We start from the raw sequence: 17,921 nt of genomic DNA on the forward strand, positions 1-17,921 counted from the left end.
GAGGAATTTAATAAGTCACAGGATGTTATTATCTTTGATGTTGACACAACTGTAATGTTGTCCATCTGGTTTTGGTTCTGTTGTTGAATAATTCTTCTCTTCAATTATTATCTTCCTTAATCTTACAAAATAGCGTTAATGTTCTGGGACAGTCTGTGCTTTCTCCTCTCTCTCTTCTAGATCTTTCTATTGTTTTCTCTCTAGGTATCCTGTCATTGGATCTGGGGTTCCTAGTATAACCAGCTTGTGATACTCAATGTTCTTCCTCTCTATCCTGTTCTGCTCCCCTCTTCCTACCCACTAACTCCAACCAGTCCTGCAGATGGTCTGATTCAAAGAGACTTTCTCCACTCCATCCAATGGACGCCATTGGAAAAGCATGAAGACCTTGATTATGCAGATGACACCGAGCCCTTTTTTCACATAATCATCACCAGGTACAGGAGAAGACAACCAAGTTAGCAGAAACATCAGCTAAGATTGGTCTGAAGATAAACAAGAAGAAGATGAAGCTTTGCATATTTACAGCTAATGTGAAGGAGGTCCTGCTCTATGGTTCAGAAACATGAAGAATGACCAAGAAGTTCCAGAACAAAATCCAGACCTTTGTCAACACCTGTTAAGACACATTTTGGTATCTTCTGGATGGATAAAGTCCCCAATATGGATTCATGGAAGCTTGGCAGGGAGGAGCCAATGTCACTCAGACAAAGAGCAGGAAATGGAGATGGTTAGGACAAAGTCTACAGAAGCCTGCAAACAACATCACATGGCAGGCTCTTATCTGACCCCACAGAGGGAAAAGGAGAAGAGACCGCCTGAGGAATAGTTGAAGAAGGGATGTACAGTAAAAAATGAGCTTCAGGGATTAGAACTGAGCTGGTCTGAAGTTGGAAGGAGAGTTGTCCATGGAAGTAAGTATGATAGTGATGAGCATTTATTTACTGTGTGCTTCTAGTTTCAGACTGAAGGGAAATGTCAGTGTGACAGTGGCACTTTAAAGGGGACCTGTAGTGGAAATGAACATAACATAAAATATGTGTACGTTTATTAAAAAAAAAAAAAAAAAAAAACACTGACGTACTTTTTGCACAATGTTATACCTTAAAACACTATTTATGGGGAGCAGCCATGTTTAGTCTGATGTGATGTAAAGTTGTTGATTCTAGTGCAGTGTTTACATCAGGTCCCACTCAGTTTTTTAGTGCCCCCCCATTTTCTCTATTATGGTGTTATTTATTACTACAGACATCATGTGGACGTGTGTTGGAGCTCCTTTTAACGTGTTTGAAGCTGTTATTGTGAACTGTTGTTGTGCATCAGAGCAGCCACAGCCGGCAGCCATTTTCAAAACATTGTATCACAGCAATCTCGCAGAAATAATATCGTGTGTCACATCGTATGGTAAACTCTGTGTATCATCACACCTCTAATATAAATGTATTCACCTCTTGAGTGATGCACGAAGTACATCAAAATATCAAAAAGTAATGCAAGAACTGAGTGCCTTCCAGGCAGTTAGCTTATGAGTGGGTCACTGACAAAAAAAAACTTACATTTTATGCGCGTAGGTGTAGAACAGTGGTTCCCAAACCTCTCAAAGTCCTGTACTCCTTCAGACATTTAACGTGTAGCCATGTACCCCCTACTCCTACACACTTAAATTCAACCTTGGGGTTGTGGCCTCATTGCAGTCACCTGAATTTCAAATGGGGTCCCCTGAAAAGTCTAATTTATAACCATTAAAAAAAACTGATTAAAAAGGTTTTTTTTTTTTTTTTAATGTTTTCATTCTTGTTCTTCAGATTATAACACCACACACACAAATCAATGTTAAACAACTGTATTATTTCACTTCCTGAAATACAAATGTAGTTTAAATAAAATGCAGTATAAAAATATCTGAGCTGGTGTATCACTTTGTGCACTAATCCAGGCAACAACAAACAGTATCAAAAGCTAATTTCAGAAAAAAAAAGTCTCTTGAGATGCCAAATTATATTAAAATGGCGTCACAACCCAAAAAAGTTGGTCACATACATTGTTGCACTACAGTGAAATTTGTCTCTGAATTTGACCTATCCTGTTGAGGAACAATATAATAATAATTAAACAATTTTTACGTGTAGAGCAGAAATATTTAGTACTTGTTGCCGTTCTACCTCACCTTTGTTAATTTCAATAAATGTTTCTTTTTTTAAAATTGAGACTTGTAACATTTGTTATCATCATTGTGTAATTTTTATGATGTAAATTGAGGGAGCAAATGTAGTATCGGCTCCAAACATCGGCTCAATAAAATCGGCAGTCTGTATTGGTCATCGGCTCAGGCTGATGGAAAAAAATTATTGGCATCGACCCTAAAAGATCCATATTAGTCTATCCCTAATAATAATAATAAATAAGAATAATAATAATCTGTAACCATGGGTAGTTGTGCAAATTTGTGACAATGCGTGGAGGCTCCTGACTGTTGGTCGCTTTATAATTTAGTTTCCAATTTTTGTGTTTTACCCCCATGACAATTTGCGTACCCCACTTTGGGAACCTGAGGCGTAGATTTTTAACAAAACTAAATGTGATCATGTGTAATTGTGTCAACTGTAAGGCTGACCTCTGCAATAATTCTGCTTTCCAATCAGCATCTTAACCTGCAAACTATCCACTCTTCTATAGCAAAACAATCTTCATACATGAACCACAGACAAATAGTTACGTTTAAATATTTATCAACAACTTAATATTTATACAAACAACACTACAGTGTGGTATGTTCACTAAACTAAGAGTGACATACTTGAGTATGTACTTCTACTCGTGTACATTAATTAAGAGAAGAAAGCTTAACGAAGGAAAGATACAGAAATAAATGTAAGCATGTAAAGTTATGTGAATGTCATTTTATGTTCAGAGTTTAGAGTATTTCAGCATTTCTCATACATTCTAGTGATGACCTCCTCCTCATATTTAGTGAACTTCTCCACTTTAAGCACAATGAAAAAAACATGAACTCCAGGAGCACAATTTACAATAGATCTGATGATCTCAGACTTTAGCTCCTCCTCAGACTTCTCTGTGTCAAATAAACCAGGCGTGTTGATCAGTCAGTTGTTTGTTCATCACTTCCGTTGTTCCAGCTTTTGGAGTGTGATCAGGATCAAACCATTTCTCATCAACTAACGTGTTTGCCAGGCTACTTTTCCCAGATAATGTTTTTCCAACCAAAGCAATCTTCCTGAACAATCTTCCTGTAGAAAATAATAGACGAGGACTTTAATGTTATTGGTCTTTATTAACTGTTGAATAGTGCAACACAATTCCCAAACTATAAATTACTGACACTCGTCGTTGATCTATCAACCTGAAGGAAAGTTAATCACTGATTAAAAGCCTCTGTTATTCAGATTACCTGATTTACTGTGTGTTTATTTCTAAGTTAATTAAGTTAGTTCTGTTAAGTAAGCTGTACCTTTAAAAAAAAAAACACACATTAGGTCACGTGATTAAACTCGAAGTAATGCAGTCTGTGGCTGCTGCTTGTTTCATTCCTTGTGTGTTTGTAATGGTAGAATTCTATGCACATTATAATTCTGAACTTATAGAATATAGATACTTATATATGGATATTTCTCTCTCCCTTCATGTCAGAGCTCCGTGTCTCCAATGTTTTGTTTTTCTCAGGCAAGTTCACAAAACATGTGTCGTTCCCACATAGATTCTCATACAGGTGACTCTCCTCCCTCTGTTGTGTGATTAGCCAATAGCAGCCTTTTTTACTCTATGAGAAATCTGTGCTGTTACTGTGTGATTGCCATGTTTTTATATAAATATGGTGGAAAGGAGGCGTGGCATAGATTGTTCTTGGTATGGATTGATGGTTTAATTGGGACTTCTACACACCAAGCCTAATGTCTGTTGGGACATTAATTTGTTGTGACATAAAGAGATATTCATAAAATATCTGCATGTTTCTAAATGACTTACAGGGAACAAAACCCAGGTGCAGAATTTTAAATGTTACAGGATGTTGTTGTCTTTGCTGTTGACACAACAGTAATGCTGTTTATCTGGTTTAGGTTTAGGTTGTTGAAGAATTCCTTTGTTCAGTTCTTCATTAATGTTACAAACTAAGGTTGGTAGACCTAATTAAAGTCATTTCTCCTCTCTTTTCTTGAGAGTTTTGTTTATGAAGAACACAGGTCTTATGAGATAGGAAATTATATTGATGTAGACAATAATTCAATTCAATTAAAAAAAAAAACTGTATTTGTCCCCGGGGGGCAATTCAAAGGCACACAGAGCAGTAAATGAACGACATTACAGATATACTAAAAAATTAACCAAAGATAAAGTGTCAACAAAAGAATAAAATGTCAAGATGCAAGTACAATTTAAAATACAAAATTACAACGTTAAATACAAAAATAATGTATAAGTGGACAGTGATTGGACTAAACAGACACATATGCAGTAGTGAACAGATGTTAACAAAACGATAGTGCAGTAAATAGAAAATAAATATAAATATATACATTTAGACATTTAGAGCTATATGCAAGTACGCATTTCGTAAATAATAAAGTGATAGTGGTGCATGGCAGATAATAGAACAACAGACTAATATACTAGAGCTATATAAACAAAGATGAATAAAGTGACTGTATGAGAACAGATATATAACAGAATAAAGTGAGGTAGTGCATGAAGACCAATGGGTTATATGTGCAGTGAGACGTGACGTATTTCCGGTTGAAAATAAGACCGGTGAAGTATTTCCTGTTACTGTTTTCGGACAGTCAAAACAGTGGAGAAGTGATCCGTCATACCTTTGAAACGTGTTTTTCACAGTTTCGTTTTATTGTGCCTGTTTGTGTGGTTGTGTTTCTACACAATGACATTCAAAATGATGAAGTTTACCTTCCAAACAAGAGGAGGTAGTACATCAAGATGCCACTGTTGTGAAGACTTATATAAGCATAATAAAGAGCATTAGGGGGTCACGGTACAGGTTTGAGGTAAAAACAAACAAGGAGGAAGTAGATAAAGCTAATATTACTATTATTAATATTTTCTGGGAACAAATTAGTATTTCATGGCCACAAACTCTTATTTAGTTTGTAGTTTTAGAGTCTTTCAGTAACTTGTTATATCTCCACTCTGTTTCAAACATGTTTTGCTGTAATTGTGTCTCTGCCTGTCACGACCATTTATATTATTTTTCATTCAACAAAACATTAAAAAACATTCACAGCAGAACAAATATGACAACAAGAATTAAGACAAATACATAAAGGCTGATTTATTACAACACGTGTAAATATCACTAAAGCTAAGGAATAAATCAAACTAAAGCATGACTTAGAATAAAGTCCCTCCAAATCCCGCTTTTGCTGTATTTTATGTTTTATTCTGAAGGCGTCATCTTCCAGCTTGAAGAGCTTCCGGTAGCCTGTAGAAGGGACGTCAGGGGCGCGTCATTGACGCAGGCTGAGGTGTCTTTGATTAATATCACGGGGCTGCATCAGTGGGCGGAGTTTAATTGCTGACCTTTAAAATCAGAGACTTTAACACTGATATCTTCAATATGTTAGTTTTACTAATCAAATGATTTTACTATAATGTGAATAATTCAGCCAATTATATACAATATAAAACCAGAAGAAATAATATACCTACTTTATGACATACGTTTAGTGTTTTTTTTTATTTTTCATAATTTATTTATTTAGTTTTACTTTTGCAGGAAATGAACAAATTAATTAAAACTTGTTATAATCTAATACTAACATAACACCCATTTTTCATGATATCTTTAATGGCAAAAAACGTTGAAATCTTTATTATACAGAGATTATTCCTCATGTAAGGAAGAATAGGGACAATTTTGATGGACAAAATATTTTTATTTAGCAAATCAAGAATAAAGTTGATAGAATATAGTTTATTTTCGAAATTTTCGACTTTAATCTTGACATTATATTTCAACTTTATTGTCAAAATTTAAACTTTAATCTTGACATTTAGACTTAATTCTTTTTGTCCAAAATTATTTTCCCCATCAAAATTGGCCCTAATCCCCTTCTGTAGATTTGACTTTATTAGCAAACTAACCTTTATAACGATATTGTATTTTTAGTTTATTTTCGAAATTTCGTTTTTAATCTTATCTTTTCGATTTTAGTCTCGACATTATATTTCAACTTTATTCTCGAAATTTCAACTTTAATCATGACATTTTTACTTTATTCTTGGTTTGCCCTAATCCTCTTCCGTACTCATGAAAATATAAATTCAATTTGAAATTTTTTATTTAAAAAAAAAAAAAAAAAACTCTTCTTTCCAAACTCGAGTTTTATCTTTTCTTTAGTATTTTTCTTTGTGTTGATCTTAAACTATGTGCGCGCGCGAGTGTGTGTGTGTGTGTGTGTGTGTGTGTGTGTGTGTGTGTGTAGTACCCGGTGGTCCCTGATGATGATGATGATGATGATGATGATGAAGGGGAAGGACCAAAGTCTTCCTCTCCAACATCTGGAGCCGCTGCACGGCTCACTGCGGGGTTACTTCTGTCCTTAACGTTCTCATTCAGACCCTGGACTGTAATGGAACCCGTGGAGGACACGATGGGAACACTGGGAACACTGGGAACACTGGGCTGACTCGGTGTCCAACTTTCCCCGGGAACCATGACGAGCAGCACCGGGAACTTTCTGCTGGTTCCCATCCCGGAGTTCCCACCGCTGGACTGTGTTCCCAGTAAGACCGTGAAGATCGTGGTGCTGGGAGCCAGCAGCGTCGGGAAAACCGGTAAGAACCGAAACACACACACACACACACACACACCGGGAATACCGCACACACACATCCCGTTAAACCTCACAGAATTCCTCTAAACTCAAACGGTCCCAGTTTTAAACACAAAGAGTGAATTTAAAGCGACATTTCATCTTAAAACCACGACTGAACTATTAAATCTGATCTATTTTATTTCCACCTAAAGGAGTTTTACACTCAAAACAACAAATATGTTCATATTTTAACACAAAAAAGACAGAATCGTGTAAATATTACGCGTTTATGAGTTTGACCAAAAGGGGGCGACAAACCGCACTTTCATAACGGATTTAAAAAGTGAAATAAAACATGTCGATGTTTAAATTGGCTAAATAAGTAGAACTTTAAAAACATTCTAAATTATACATACTTTAATAGAAATAGTAATTTCACAATCGAGGGCTTTACTACTATTAGGGCCACATTGTAATAAAAAATAAAAATCTAAGCATTACGAGATTAAAGTCATACTATTTCAAGATTTAAGTTGTAATTTTTCGAGATTAGTCGTAATATTTGAAGATTAAAGTATAAAATATTTAGAGAATTACGACTTTAACCTCAAAATATTAGGATTTTAATCTTGAAATATTAGGACTTTAATCTCGAAATATTATGACTTTAATAAAATTACGACTTTATTCTTGTAATATTGCTCAGATTTGTTTTTATTTTAACGTGGCCTTAATACGCCGTCGTACTTTACAAAAAAGCAGAAACTATGAATATTTTTCACGGACCCAACAAACCAACGACTAATCCTGTATTCAGTATTTTTGTAAAGATTGAACCACAAAAATCTTTATAAAATAGAATAATCTTATGTATTTATTAAAATAACTGTATGGACGCAGCAAAATCAACAATAATATTGCATACCATAACTTTTAAAATACTAAACAATAAAAGTGTCAAAGAATGCAACTTTTAAACACCAATGAATGGTAAATAATTGTAACATTTAAACCTAAAAATTACAATTGTTTGTAGTGATTTTATTTTTTTATATTTTATGTAATCTTAAAAAATAATTTGAATGATTCTTTACACATTTTATTCAGTCAATCTCTGAAACAAGGCTTTTATTTTGAAGTTCTCAGCTGAGTATTTTGGCCATGTGGTTTTTTTAAAACCCTTTTTAAACATGTTGTGAGTCCCCGGGGTCATAAATAAAGTCCTGAACGTCTCCGTACGTTGTTAAAACACATAGTTGAATCTTTAGTTTCCTCCAGGGTGTAGGAAACAGCTTTTAAAGGAAGTTAACGATGTTTGGGCAAGGTTGGAAACTCAACGTTAGCGGCTGCTCATGGTCTGCAAATGTCTGAAGGAGGTTGTGAGACGGATCTCAGAGATAATCATGGTTGGAGGTTTGTGTGTTTTCAGCTCTGATCGTCAGATTTCTCACCAAGAGGTTCATCGGCGACTACGAAGCCAACACTGGTGAGTTCACGCTGAGTTATCATTGTTATCACTATTGTTGTCTGTTTTTCTTCTAACATCGTCAATAACTAGTCCTACACCTCTTGTCCGCTATTAAGACGTTCAGAGGGTTCATTGGCTAGGCTAATACTAGCCTAGTGCTAATCAGTGGGCGTGCATTGTAGCTGTTCCCACTCAACCTTCTTGAAGCCAAAATACAGCACTTCGGGGCGCTGCCATCTTGCAAATTTGACGTAATTTGTAGCCAGAGTCTGCGCTGTAGGGTCCGGCGGGAGGAGCCCTGGTAACACCCCCCACCCATTTAGCGTACTGCCCTGATAAGTTACGCAGCCCAAGTGTCTTTATCACTGGAAATTCTACCAATGTGTTGTTCAGATGATCAGATCATAGAGGTTAGTACGAGAACTAGTAGCTCAAAAAAGACAAAAAACCTGAACGGAAAAGTTAAATAGCGTCTCAGCTTTTCTTCACAACGTAACTGCTTATACTATTCGCAAAGAGAGCTACGCAAGATCCGTGGCTGTCAATCATCGTAATATATGACATCAAATCCCGTTTTTCAACCTCAAATAACAAACTTCACAGAAAAATGAGCAGTAGGGTGACAATAACTAATGATCACAGCAGAGTTTAGGTTTAAAAAAAATTATGTGACGAGTATTTTAACTTTACAGTTTAACCAACATCTCATCCGTTATCATTTAGGAGGCGGGGCTTATGACCTATACTGCAGCCAGTCAGCAGGGGGAGCTCTAAAAATAAAAGCTTCACTTCCCCGTGAGCGTGTCCCATCCATTCTTTTTACAGTCTATGGTGCTAATGCTGGGCAAATGCTAAGCTATTGCTAGTTTAATGCTTAGTTAATGCTATCGCTAGGCTACTGTTAGATTAATGCTAGGTTAATGCTGGGCTAAAGCTGATATTAGGCTAATGCTATTGCTAGGTTAATGTTAAACCTATGCTAATTCTATGTTAATGCTAATTCTAAGTTATTGCTATGGTTTAGCTAATATTTGCTAATGTTAGGGTAATGCTATGTTAATGATATTTTAATGCTAATGTTAAGTTAATGCTTGGCTAATGCTAATGCTAGGTTTGCGTTATTGCTTGTCTAATGCTGGGTTAATGCTATTGCTAGGCTAATGCTAGGTTAGTGCTAATGTTACGTTAATGTTATTGCTAGGTTAATGCTAATGTTAGGCTAATGCTATGTTAATATTAGGTAATGCTAATGCTTGGTTATTGCTACGTTAATGCTATTGCTAGGTTAATATTAATATTAGGCTAATGATATTGTTAGGTTAATTATAATGCTAAATTAGTGTTAATGCTAATACTAGGATAATGCTGTTGCTAAGCTAATGCTAATTAATGTTAATGTTAGTTTATGCAAGGCTAATGCTAAGCTAATGCTAGGTTAATGCTAGGCTGGTGCTAAACTAATATTTAGGCTAATACTATTTTAATGTTAGGCTAATGCTAGGTTAGTGATAATGCTTGTCTATTGCTAGGCTAATGTTATTGCTAGGCTAATATTGTTAGGTTAATGCTAATGCTAAGTTAGTGTTAATGCTAATATTAAGCAAATGCTATTGTTAGGTTAATGATAGCTAATACAAGATTGATGCTAAGCTAATGCTAGTTTAATGCTAGTTAATGCTAGGCTGGTGCGAAGCTAATGTTAATGCTAGGTTAATGCTAATGCTATATTAATGTTAGGCTAATGCTAGGTTAGTGCTAATGCATGGATATTGCTAGGCTAATGCTATTGCTACACTAATGTTAATGTTAGGCTAATTATATTATTAGGTTCATGCTAATGCTAAGTTAGTGTTAATGCTAATACTAGGTTAATGCTATTGTTAGGCTAATGCTATCACTAGGCTAATGTTAATCTTAGGCTCATGATAATGTTCAGTTAGTGTTAATGCTAATACTAGGTTAATGCTATTGCTAGGCTAATACATTTTCTTCAGGTAATGCAAATATTGTAGTTGTTTTTGTTTTTAGTTATGTATTGTTATGTATTGTTTGTGCAGGAGCTCTATACTCCAGGAAGGTGACGATGGAAGGAGAAGAAGTGTCTCTGCAGATCCAAGACACGCCTTGTGTGTCTCTGCAGGTGAAGTTAGCATAATTTAGAGAATATAAAATGAGAAAAGACAACTGAAAAAAGATAAATTAAAACAAGTTTTGATCAGATACTTTAGATTAAGCTAAAAGAGGATAAGATTGACTAAGATGGTTGGGATAATTAACCTTGAAATAACTCAAGATACGTTTGATTAAAATAACATAAACTTAAAAAACCATGAGGTAAGTTAAAGGGTACCTGTAGTGAAAATGTATATCACAAAATGTGTTTAATGTGTTAGTTAGTAATAAATGAAATATGTGCACCTTTTTATTAAAAACAAAAAAAAAAAACTCATCAAAAGGACTTTTTAGAACAATTTTATATCTTGGGGCATAAACTATGGTATAACAACAAGACAAAAACCCAGCAGAAACATTTAGTTTGCGTTAAGCCAGATAACAACACTAAGTCCGAGTTGGCCAGATGTTGGCTCCACGATATCGGTACGGGATACACACTTAAAACGTTTACGTTCTGACTAAATTTGGTGATATGTGAGGGCCGCTTCAAACCGAGCTGCTATGACAGGAATCTGTGGGCTAAGCTAATGGGCTAAGCTAACGGGCCTGAAGCCAAAATTACGTCTGAAATGTTCGTGACAGAATTCTTTCGCAGAAAGTCGTTGAATGCAGCTTGTAAACATACTTGTTCAGAACACTACTACGTTTATGATTACAGGGGATACTATGGGGTGGTGTCATGGCACTAGCCGCACCCCCACCACATTGTTCCCTCTTTTTTTTTTGTGGCTAAATGATGAACTTTGTCAGGAGAACTTACCTGTTGGTTAGGGCGCCGTCAGGTTCTGATCCTCAGAGGTAGTGGACCATCACCCTGTCAATGAACAGATATCCTTTCACGCAGCTTTCATCACAGTTTCTAACCATATTTGTCTACTTCCAACACCTAACTACTACTCAGCCATGGCTCGTTTCTGCTGCTAACAACAGCTCTGTCTGTTAGGCTAATTCTGCTGCTGAGTGGGTGCAGGGAGGCTCACAAGAAGCAGGAAGTTGGTGAGAAAGGTGATATTTATTAATCCTCCCCTAATGGACAACCTGGATGCTGCACTTTTATCACTGAAGGAGAGGTTACACACGGCTGCTTAGCGCCATTTATTTAAAGCAACAGGCCAGGCCGATTAATGAATGAGCGTCATATCCTGTCCAAAATAGCGGCTCTCTAAAAAGTCCTTTTAATGTGTGTGTGTGTTTTTTTTTAAAAAAAAGGTGCATATATTTTGTTTATTAGTAACACATTAAACACATTTTTTTGCTATATGCATTTCCACTACAGGTACCATTTAAGATAAGACAACTTAAGACAAGTTAAGGAGATAAGATATGAAAGAATTAGTTAACATTGCATAAAATGAGATTATAAAAATTAAGTTAGGATAAGATAAATGAAGTTAGGATAAGATAACTCGAAATAAGATAAATGAAGTTAGGTTAAGATAACTCGAAATAAGATAAATGAAGATAGGATAAGATAACTTGAGTTTGGATAAGATAATAAGTAAATAAGTACATTTAAGATGAGAAAGGAGATCAATCAAGTTAGGTTGAGATCAAGTAAATTGTAGATTAGGTTTTGGGATTAATTTAAAGTGAGTTAAATGGAGTTAGGACGAAGGTTAAGAAGAAATGAGATAAATCAATTTAGTATAACTTGAAGCAGGATAAGTTAGATTTAGTTCATGTAAGTTAGGATAAGGTAACTTGAGATAAGTTAAGACGAGATGAGATAAATTAGATTAGGTTTTCAGATTAATTTAAGATAAGTTAAGTGGAAGGTTAAATTGACACAGGATAAATTAATTTAGGATAACTTGAAATGAGATGAGATAGACCTAGTTAAGATAAATTAGGATATAGATAATTTATGATAAGAAAGCTCAAGATATGTTAGGGTAGATAATGTAAAATGAGACAAATTAGATTAAGATAATAAACTTTAGTATGAGTTAAGAGATGGGATAAGTTAGTTTATGACAGTTTGAGATGAGATGAAGTGGATTAAGTTAAGATAAACTAATGTGTGTGTTCCAGGATGATGGGCTGTACTGTCAGGAGCAGATCAACAGGTCCATCTACTGGGCTGACGGCTACGTGCTGGTTTTCTCTATCACCGAGCGCAGCAGCTATCGAACCGTCCAACCGCTGTACCAGCACATCCGACGCATCCATCCCTCAGCCAACATCCCAGTCATACTGGTCAGTGAGTCCAACATGTGGTCAGAGGGACTGACGTGCTGGATTTATGACAACATATTTAGTTCATTTACGATCACCTTTTTATTCCTTAATTTCTTTTATTTATTTATCAGTTCCATTTTTCATTCATTCATTCATTCATTCATTCATTCATTCATTCATTCATTTAATTTGTTATCAGTTCATCTTTTAGTACTCATAATCTGTAATATTTAATCAATAATCTGTAGTCTTCAATCTGTAATAAAGTGTATTATGCAGTCTGTAATATATTGCCTTTAATCTGTAATCTCTAATCCCTCATCTTTAATGTGTAATCTGTAAATGTAATCTATAATCAATAATCTGTAGTCTATAATATATAACATGTAGTCTGTTATCTTTAATCCCTAGTCTTCAATATTATCTGTAATTGTAATCTATAATCATTAATCTGTAGTTTGTAATATAGAGCCTGTAATATGTAATCTTTAATCTTAGTCTTTAATATGTAACCTTTAGTCTGTAATCTCTAATGCTTTGTCTTCAATATGTAATCTGTAAACTGTAATCTATAATCTTTATTTATTTTTTAATAGCTATCTTATCTTATTTCTGTGATCTATAGTAGTCTGTAGTATCTCAATTTTAGTCTATAATCCATGCTCTATAATATGTAATATATAATCTGTTTACTACAATATGAATGCAATCTATTACCTGTAATCTATAATATGATTTATAATCTGTACTACATAATTTATGAAGTTTAGTGTATAATACGTAATCTATACTATGTTTAATTTGTAATCTATACGCTGTAATACATAACCTGTAGTAGTGTATCATATACAGTATAATCTGTAATCTATAATTTGTAATATTTTATCTGTGATACATAACCTGTGATATATTGTTTATAATCTGCAATCTGTAATACATAACCCGCAATACATCATATAAAATCTGTTATCTGGTTTCATTAGGGTGTAATATGCAATATATATATCATATAATATGTAATCCGTAACCATTAATCTCTAATCTGTGATACATAACCTGTAATATGTAATTTATAATCTGTAATATGATATTTTTGACCTGTAATCTGTAATATGGTTTCTTTCCAATACAATCTATATATCATATTAATATTAATCTATAATCTGTGATATATAAACTGAGATATATGGTTTATAATCTGTAAACTATAATACATAACCCATAATATATCATACATAATATGTAATCTACAACCTGTACTCTCTAATCTGTGATATATAACCTGTGATACAGTATACTGTTTATAATCTGTAATCTGGACAGGTTGGAAATAAGAGTGATTTACTCCGAGCTCGAGAGGTGACGACAGACGAAGGAGACACGCTCGCAGCTTCACTCGGTTTGTAATCATCGACGGATTATTTATACTTTTAAAAATTTTACTTGAAATTAAGGCTGCAACAACAAATTGCTAAAATCGACTTTTAAAAGCGTTGGCAACAAATGTCATTATCAAAGTGCACGATGCGTACGCAGGAGAGTTTGTGTCTGTGTGCGCACGATTGTTTGTGTGTGTGCGCACAGGAGTGTTTGTGTGTGTGGGGATGATTGTTTGTGTGTGTGCGCACAGGAGTGTTTGTGTGTGTGGGGATGATTGTTTGTGTGTGTGCGCACAGGAGTGTTTGTGTGTGTGTGCGCACGATTGTTTGTGTGTGCGGCCCACAAGTGTTTGTGTGTGTGTGAGCATGATTGTTTGTGTGTGTGCGCACAGGAGTGTTTTTGTGTGCGCACAGGAGTGTTTGTCTGTGTACGGATGATTGTTTGTGTGTGCGCGCCCACGAGTGTTTGTGTGCATGCGCGCATGATTGTTTGTGTGTGTGCGCACAGGAGTGTTTGTGTGTGTATACGGATGATTGTTTGTGTGTGCGCGCCCACGAGTGTTTGTGTGTGTGTGCGAATGATTGTTTGTTTGTGTGTGCGCGGATGATTGTTCGTGTGTGCGCGCCCACGAGTGTTTGTGTGTGTGTGCGCATGATTGTTTGTGTGTGTGCGCACAGGAGTGTTTGTGTGTGCACACACGAGTGTTTGTGTGTATGGACGCATGATTGTTTGTGTGTGCTCACAGAAGTGTTTGTGTGTGCCTTAACCTAATACTGAAAATAAAACATGTTAATTGTTGTAAATTGTGCTATAATACATACTCATACCATACTATCTGAGTCATCGATTCATCGATACATTTATTGACCGATTATGAAAATAATTGTTAGTTGCAGCTCTACTTGAAATTGGGCAAAGAACCGTTAAGCTGGTCATCACTACAACTGATGACGCTTTAATGCTGTCACGATCAGAACACGCTTCAGATCACAGTCGTGCATCAATGTTGAGTTTTTATGTCGTCGTCATGAAAAGCTAATCACAAGATAACATGATCACCAGTTGAACTGTAACAAGGCTCAACGTGATCAAAAGTCCTTAATGTTCGTCTTAAAAGAACGTGTAGACAAAATCAAACGACTTCAGGACTTTTCAGGTGTTTTAATGACCGTGTGTGTCAGAGTCGTTACCATGACGATAACCACATTCCTGACTTGTTTTCTCAGGAGGAGTTTACTTCGAGACCTCGGCTCGTGAAAACCACGACGGCGTCCATGCTGCGTTCCTGCACGTGTGTCAGGAGGTTTGAAACCTTTCAGTTCTTGGTGTTCTTTGTGACCTCTGCCAAACGTGAAGGTTATGTTTTACCCCACGCTTATCGGTCTGTCTGTCTGTTTGTCTGTTAGCAAGATAACTTGAAAGGTTATGAACCGATTTGGATGAAATTTTCAGGAAATGTTGATAATGAGACAAGGAACAGGTGATTACATTTTGGTGATGTTCTGGCTCACCAAAAATGAGAAAATACCAAAAAATAGGAAAATAGGAGCTGTGCCTGAGCTTGCACCTTTAAGCGCGGTGGCCTATGGGTAATACGCGGTGGCCTATGGGTAATACGTGGTGGCCTCACTCAAAATAAAGAAATCCAAGATGGCCGCCATCCCTATTGCCAATTTGGATATTTAGTCATAACTTTGGCTCTATTTGACATAGAAGCATGATCTCAGTGGCAAATTATAGGTTTTCAGGATCAAGGAATTCAATAATATATTTTAAAATACTGTAAACTGTGCTCAGAGCAAGATCCAAGATGGCCGCCATCCGCATTGCAAATTTCAATTATACCATAACTTTGGTTCTGTTAGATGTAGAAACATGATCTTTGTGGCAAAGGATTGTCAGGAAATAGCTTAAAATGCTGTAAATTGCATCCAGAGCAAGATATAAAATATAAGATGTCATGCTTCTATGTCAAATAGAACCATGACAAAATATCTTAATTAGCAAGAGGGAGGGCGGCCATCTTGGATTTCTTTATTTTGATTGGGAACCATTGGTTTGCCGGCCTGGATTCCATTAAAATTGGATTCAGTATACTCAAAAAACCCCATGTACAAATATTCATGCTTTCTTCCAGAAGTGACCATCTTTTTGATATATCTGCAGGGCTATTTAATTTTAATTAATGTTGGTTTTATTGATTGCTATTATCCTTGTTATTGTTTTACTATTTTATAATAAATTAATTAATTTATTTATTCTAAATTGATTTGACTTCAAAACAGCAAAGTTGAAAAGTTTTCCCCTCCATAATGGCGTGAGTCACACTTTTATTTTGGCGGGTGCTCTAGGTGGTGCGTGCTCTGGGAGGAGGAAACGGGGAGAAGAGGCGAGGAGGTCTTCACCTGGCCCGACCCAAGTCTCCCAACATGCAGGAGTTGAAGAGACGCTTCAGACAGGTTCTGTCCTCCAAGGTGAAGTCCACTACGACCATCTGACAGCCAGCAGTGGGCGGAGCTTATTCTCATGCACCAAAGACAACCTAAAAATGTTGGAAATACCTCATGGACAAACATGAGAAAAGGGACGACTTTGAAAGTGAGACGTACAATGATTGTTGGACCAAAACGCAGACTCTTTCTTCATCAGTTCAAAGCGTTTGAACCAATAAGTTGACTTGATAATAAAGCCCCGCCCCTTTACGCTTTGACCCTGCTTAGCCAGCACCACTATGTGCTAAGCTAACCCAAACATGTGGGACTTGTTGCTATGTGCTGTTGCTATGTGCTAAGCTAACCCAAACATTTTTTTAAAAAAATCTTTAAACCCAAAAATGTAAAAAAAAAGCTTAAAAAATAAACCCAAAAATGTGGGACTGGTCGCTACGTGCTAAGCTAACCCAGACATGTGGGACTGGTCACTGTGTGCTAAGCTAACCCAAATATGTGGGACTGGTCGCTACATGCTAAGGTACCCCAAATACGTGGGGCTGGTTGCTTCATGCAAAGCTATCCTACACATGTGGGACTGGTTGCTATGTGCTAAGATAGCCCAAAAATGTGGGACTGGTCGCTAGGTGCTAAGGTAACCGAAACATGTTGGACTGGTCACTACGTGCTAAGCTAACCCAAACTGGTCTGGTTGCTACGTGTTAAACTAACCCACACATGTGGGGCTGGTCGCTATGAGCTAAGGTAACTAAAACATGTGGGACTGGTTGCTATGCGCTAAGCTAACAATAAACAACATGGCAAACAACACAGTACACAATAGACAACACAACACAATACACAACATGGCAAACAACACAGTACAAAATAGACAACACAACACAATACACAACATGGCAAACAACACAGTACACAATAGACAACACAACACAATACACAACATGGCAAACAACACAGTACACAATAGACAACACAACACAATACACAACATGGCAAACAACACAGTACACAAAAGACAACACAACACAATAAACAACATGGCAAACAACACAGTACACAATAGACAACACAACACAATACCCAACATGGCAAACAACACAGTACACAATAGACAACACAACACAATACACAACATGGCAAACAACACAGTACACTATAGACAACACAATACAATAAACAACATGGCAAACAACACAGTACATAACAGACAACACATTACGCAACAGACAACAAAATATACAACCTGACACACAACAATACACAATAGAACACACAACATACACAACAACAAATAAATGAAACAAACACATGAAAGACACGAGAGGAAAAATAAATACAACACAAAAATGACACAATTACTTAAGAACACACAAAATGGGAACAAAAGCCTTTAAAGAAAACAGCAGAAATATCGTCAACATGTCAAAGTTTGTGAGGAATATGAAACGTCTGCTGCACAGACTGTGGGAAAAAGCTCTGAAAGAC

General features: G+C 36.1%; 1 protein-coding gene across 2 annotated transcripts; it reads left to right on the top strand.

The window, feature by feature from the left end:
- The first annotated feature begins 154 nt into the window (after positions 1-154).
- On the top strand, positions 155-16,811 carry rasl11a (RAS-like, family 11, member A). 2 transcript variants are annotated; one of them, XM_028474867.1, is made up of 8 exons: positions 155-914; positions 6,453-6,804; positions 8,215-8,271; positions 10,311-10,393; positions 12,460-12,624; positions 13,930-14,005; positions 15,213-15,289; positions 16,338-16,811. In XM_028474867.1, exons 2-8 carry the CDS (start codon positions 6,684-6,686, stop codon positions 16,482-16,484), a joined length of 726 nt encoding a protein of 241 aa, XP_028330668.1. In that variant the 5' UTR covers positions 155-914; positions 6,453-6,683; the 3' UTR covers positions 16,485-16,811. The 2 variants fall into 2 exon arrangements, with proteins under 2 accessions (XP_028330668.1, XP_028330669.1); XM_028474868.1 differs by lacking the exon at positions 13,930-14,005.
- Positions 16,812-17,921: the final 1,110 nt, after the last annotated feature.

Source organism: Gouania willdenowi, chromosome 18 (genome assembly GCF_900634775.1).
Source record: "Gouania willdenowi chromosome 18, fGouWil2.1, whole genome shotgun sequence".
NCBI lineage: Eukaryota > Metazoa > Chordata > Actinopteri > Blenniiformes > Gobiesocidae > Gouania > Gouania willdenowi.

Coding starts and splice junctions, on each gene's coding strand:
- rasl11a (XM_028474867.1), top strand. CDS start 6,684: ATGACGAGCAGCACCGGGAACTTTCTGCTGGTTCCCATCCCGGAGTTC. Junction 10,394..12,459: donor CGCCTTGTGTGTCTCTGCAG/GTGAAGTTAGCA, acceptor TGTGTGTTCCAG/GATGATGGGCTGTACTGTCA. Junction 14,006..15,212: donor CACGCTCGCAGCTTCACTCG/GTTTGTAATCAT, acceptor TTGTTTTCTCAG/GAGGAGTTTACTTCGAGACC.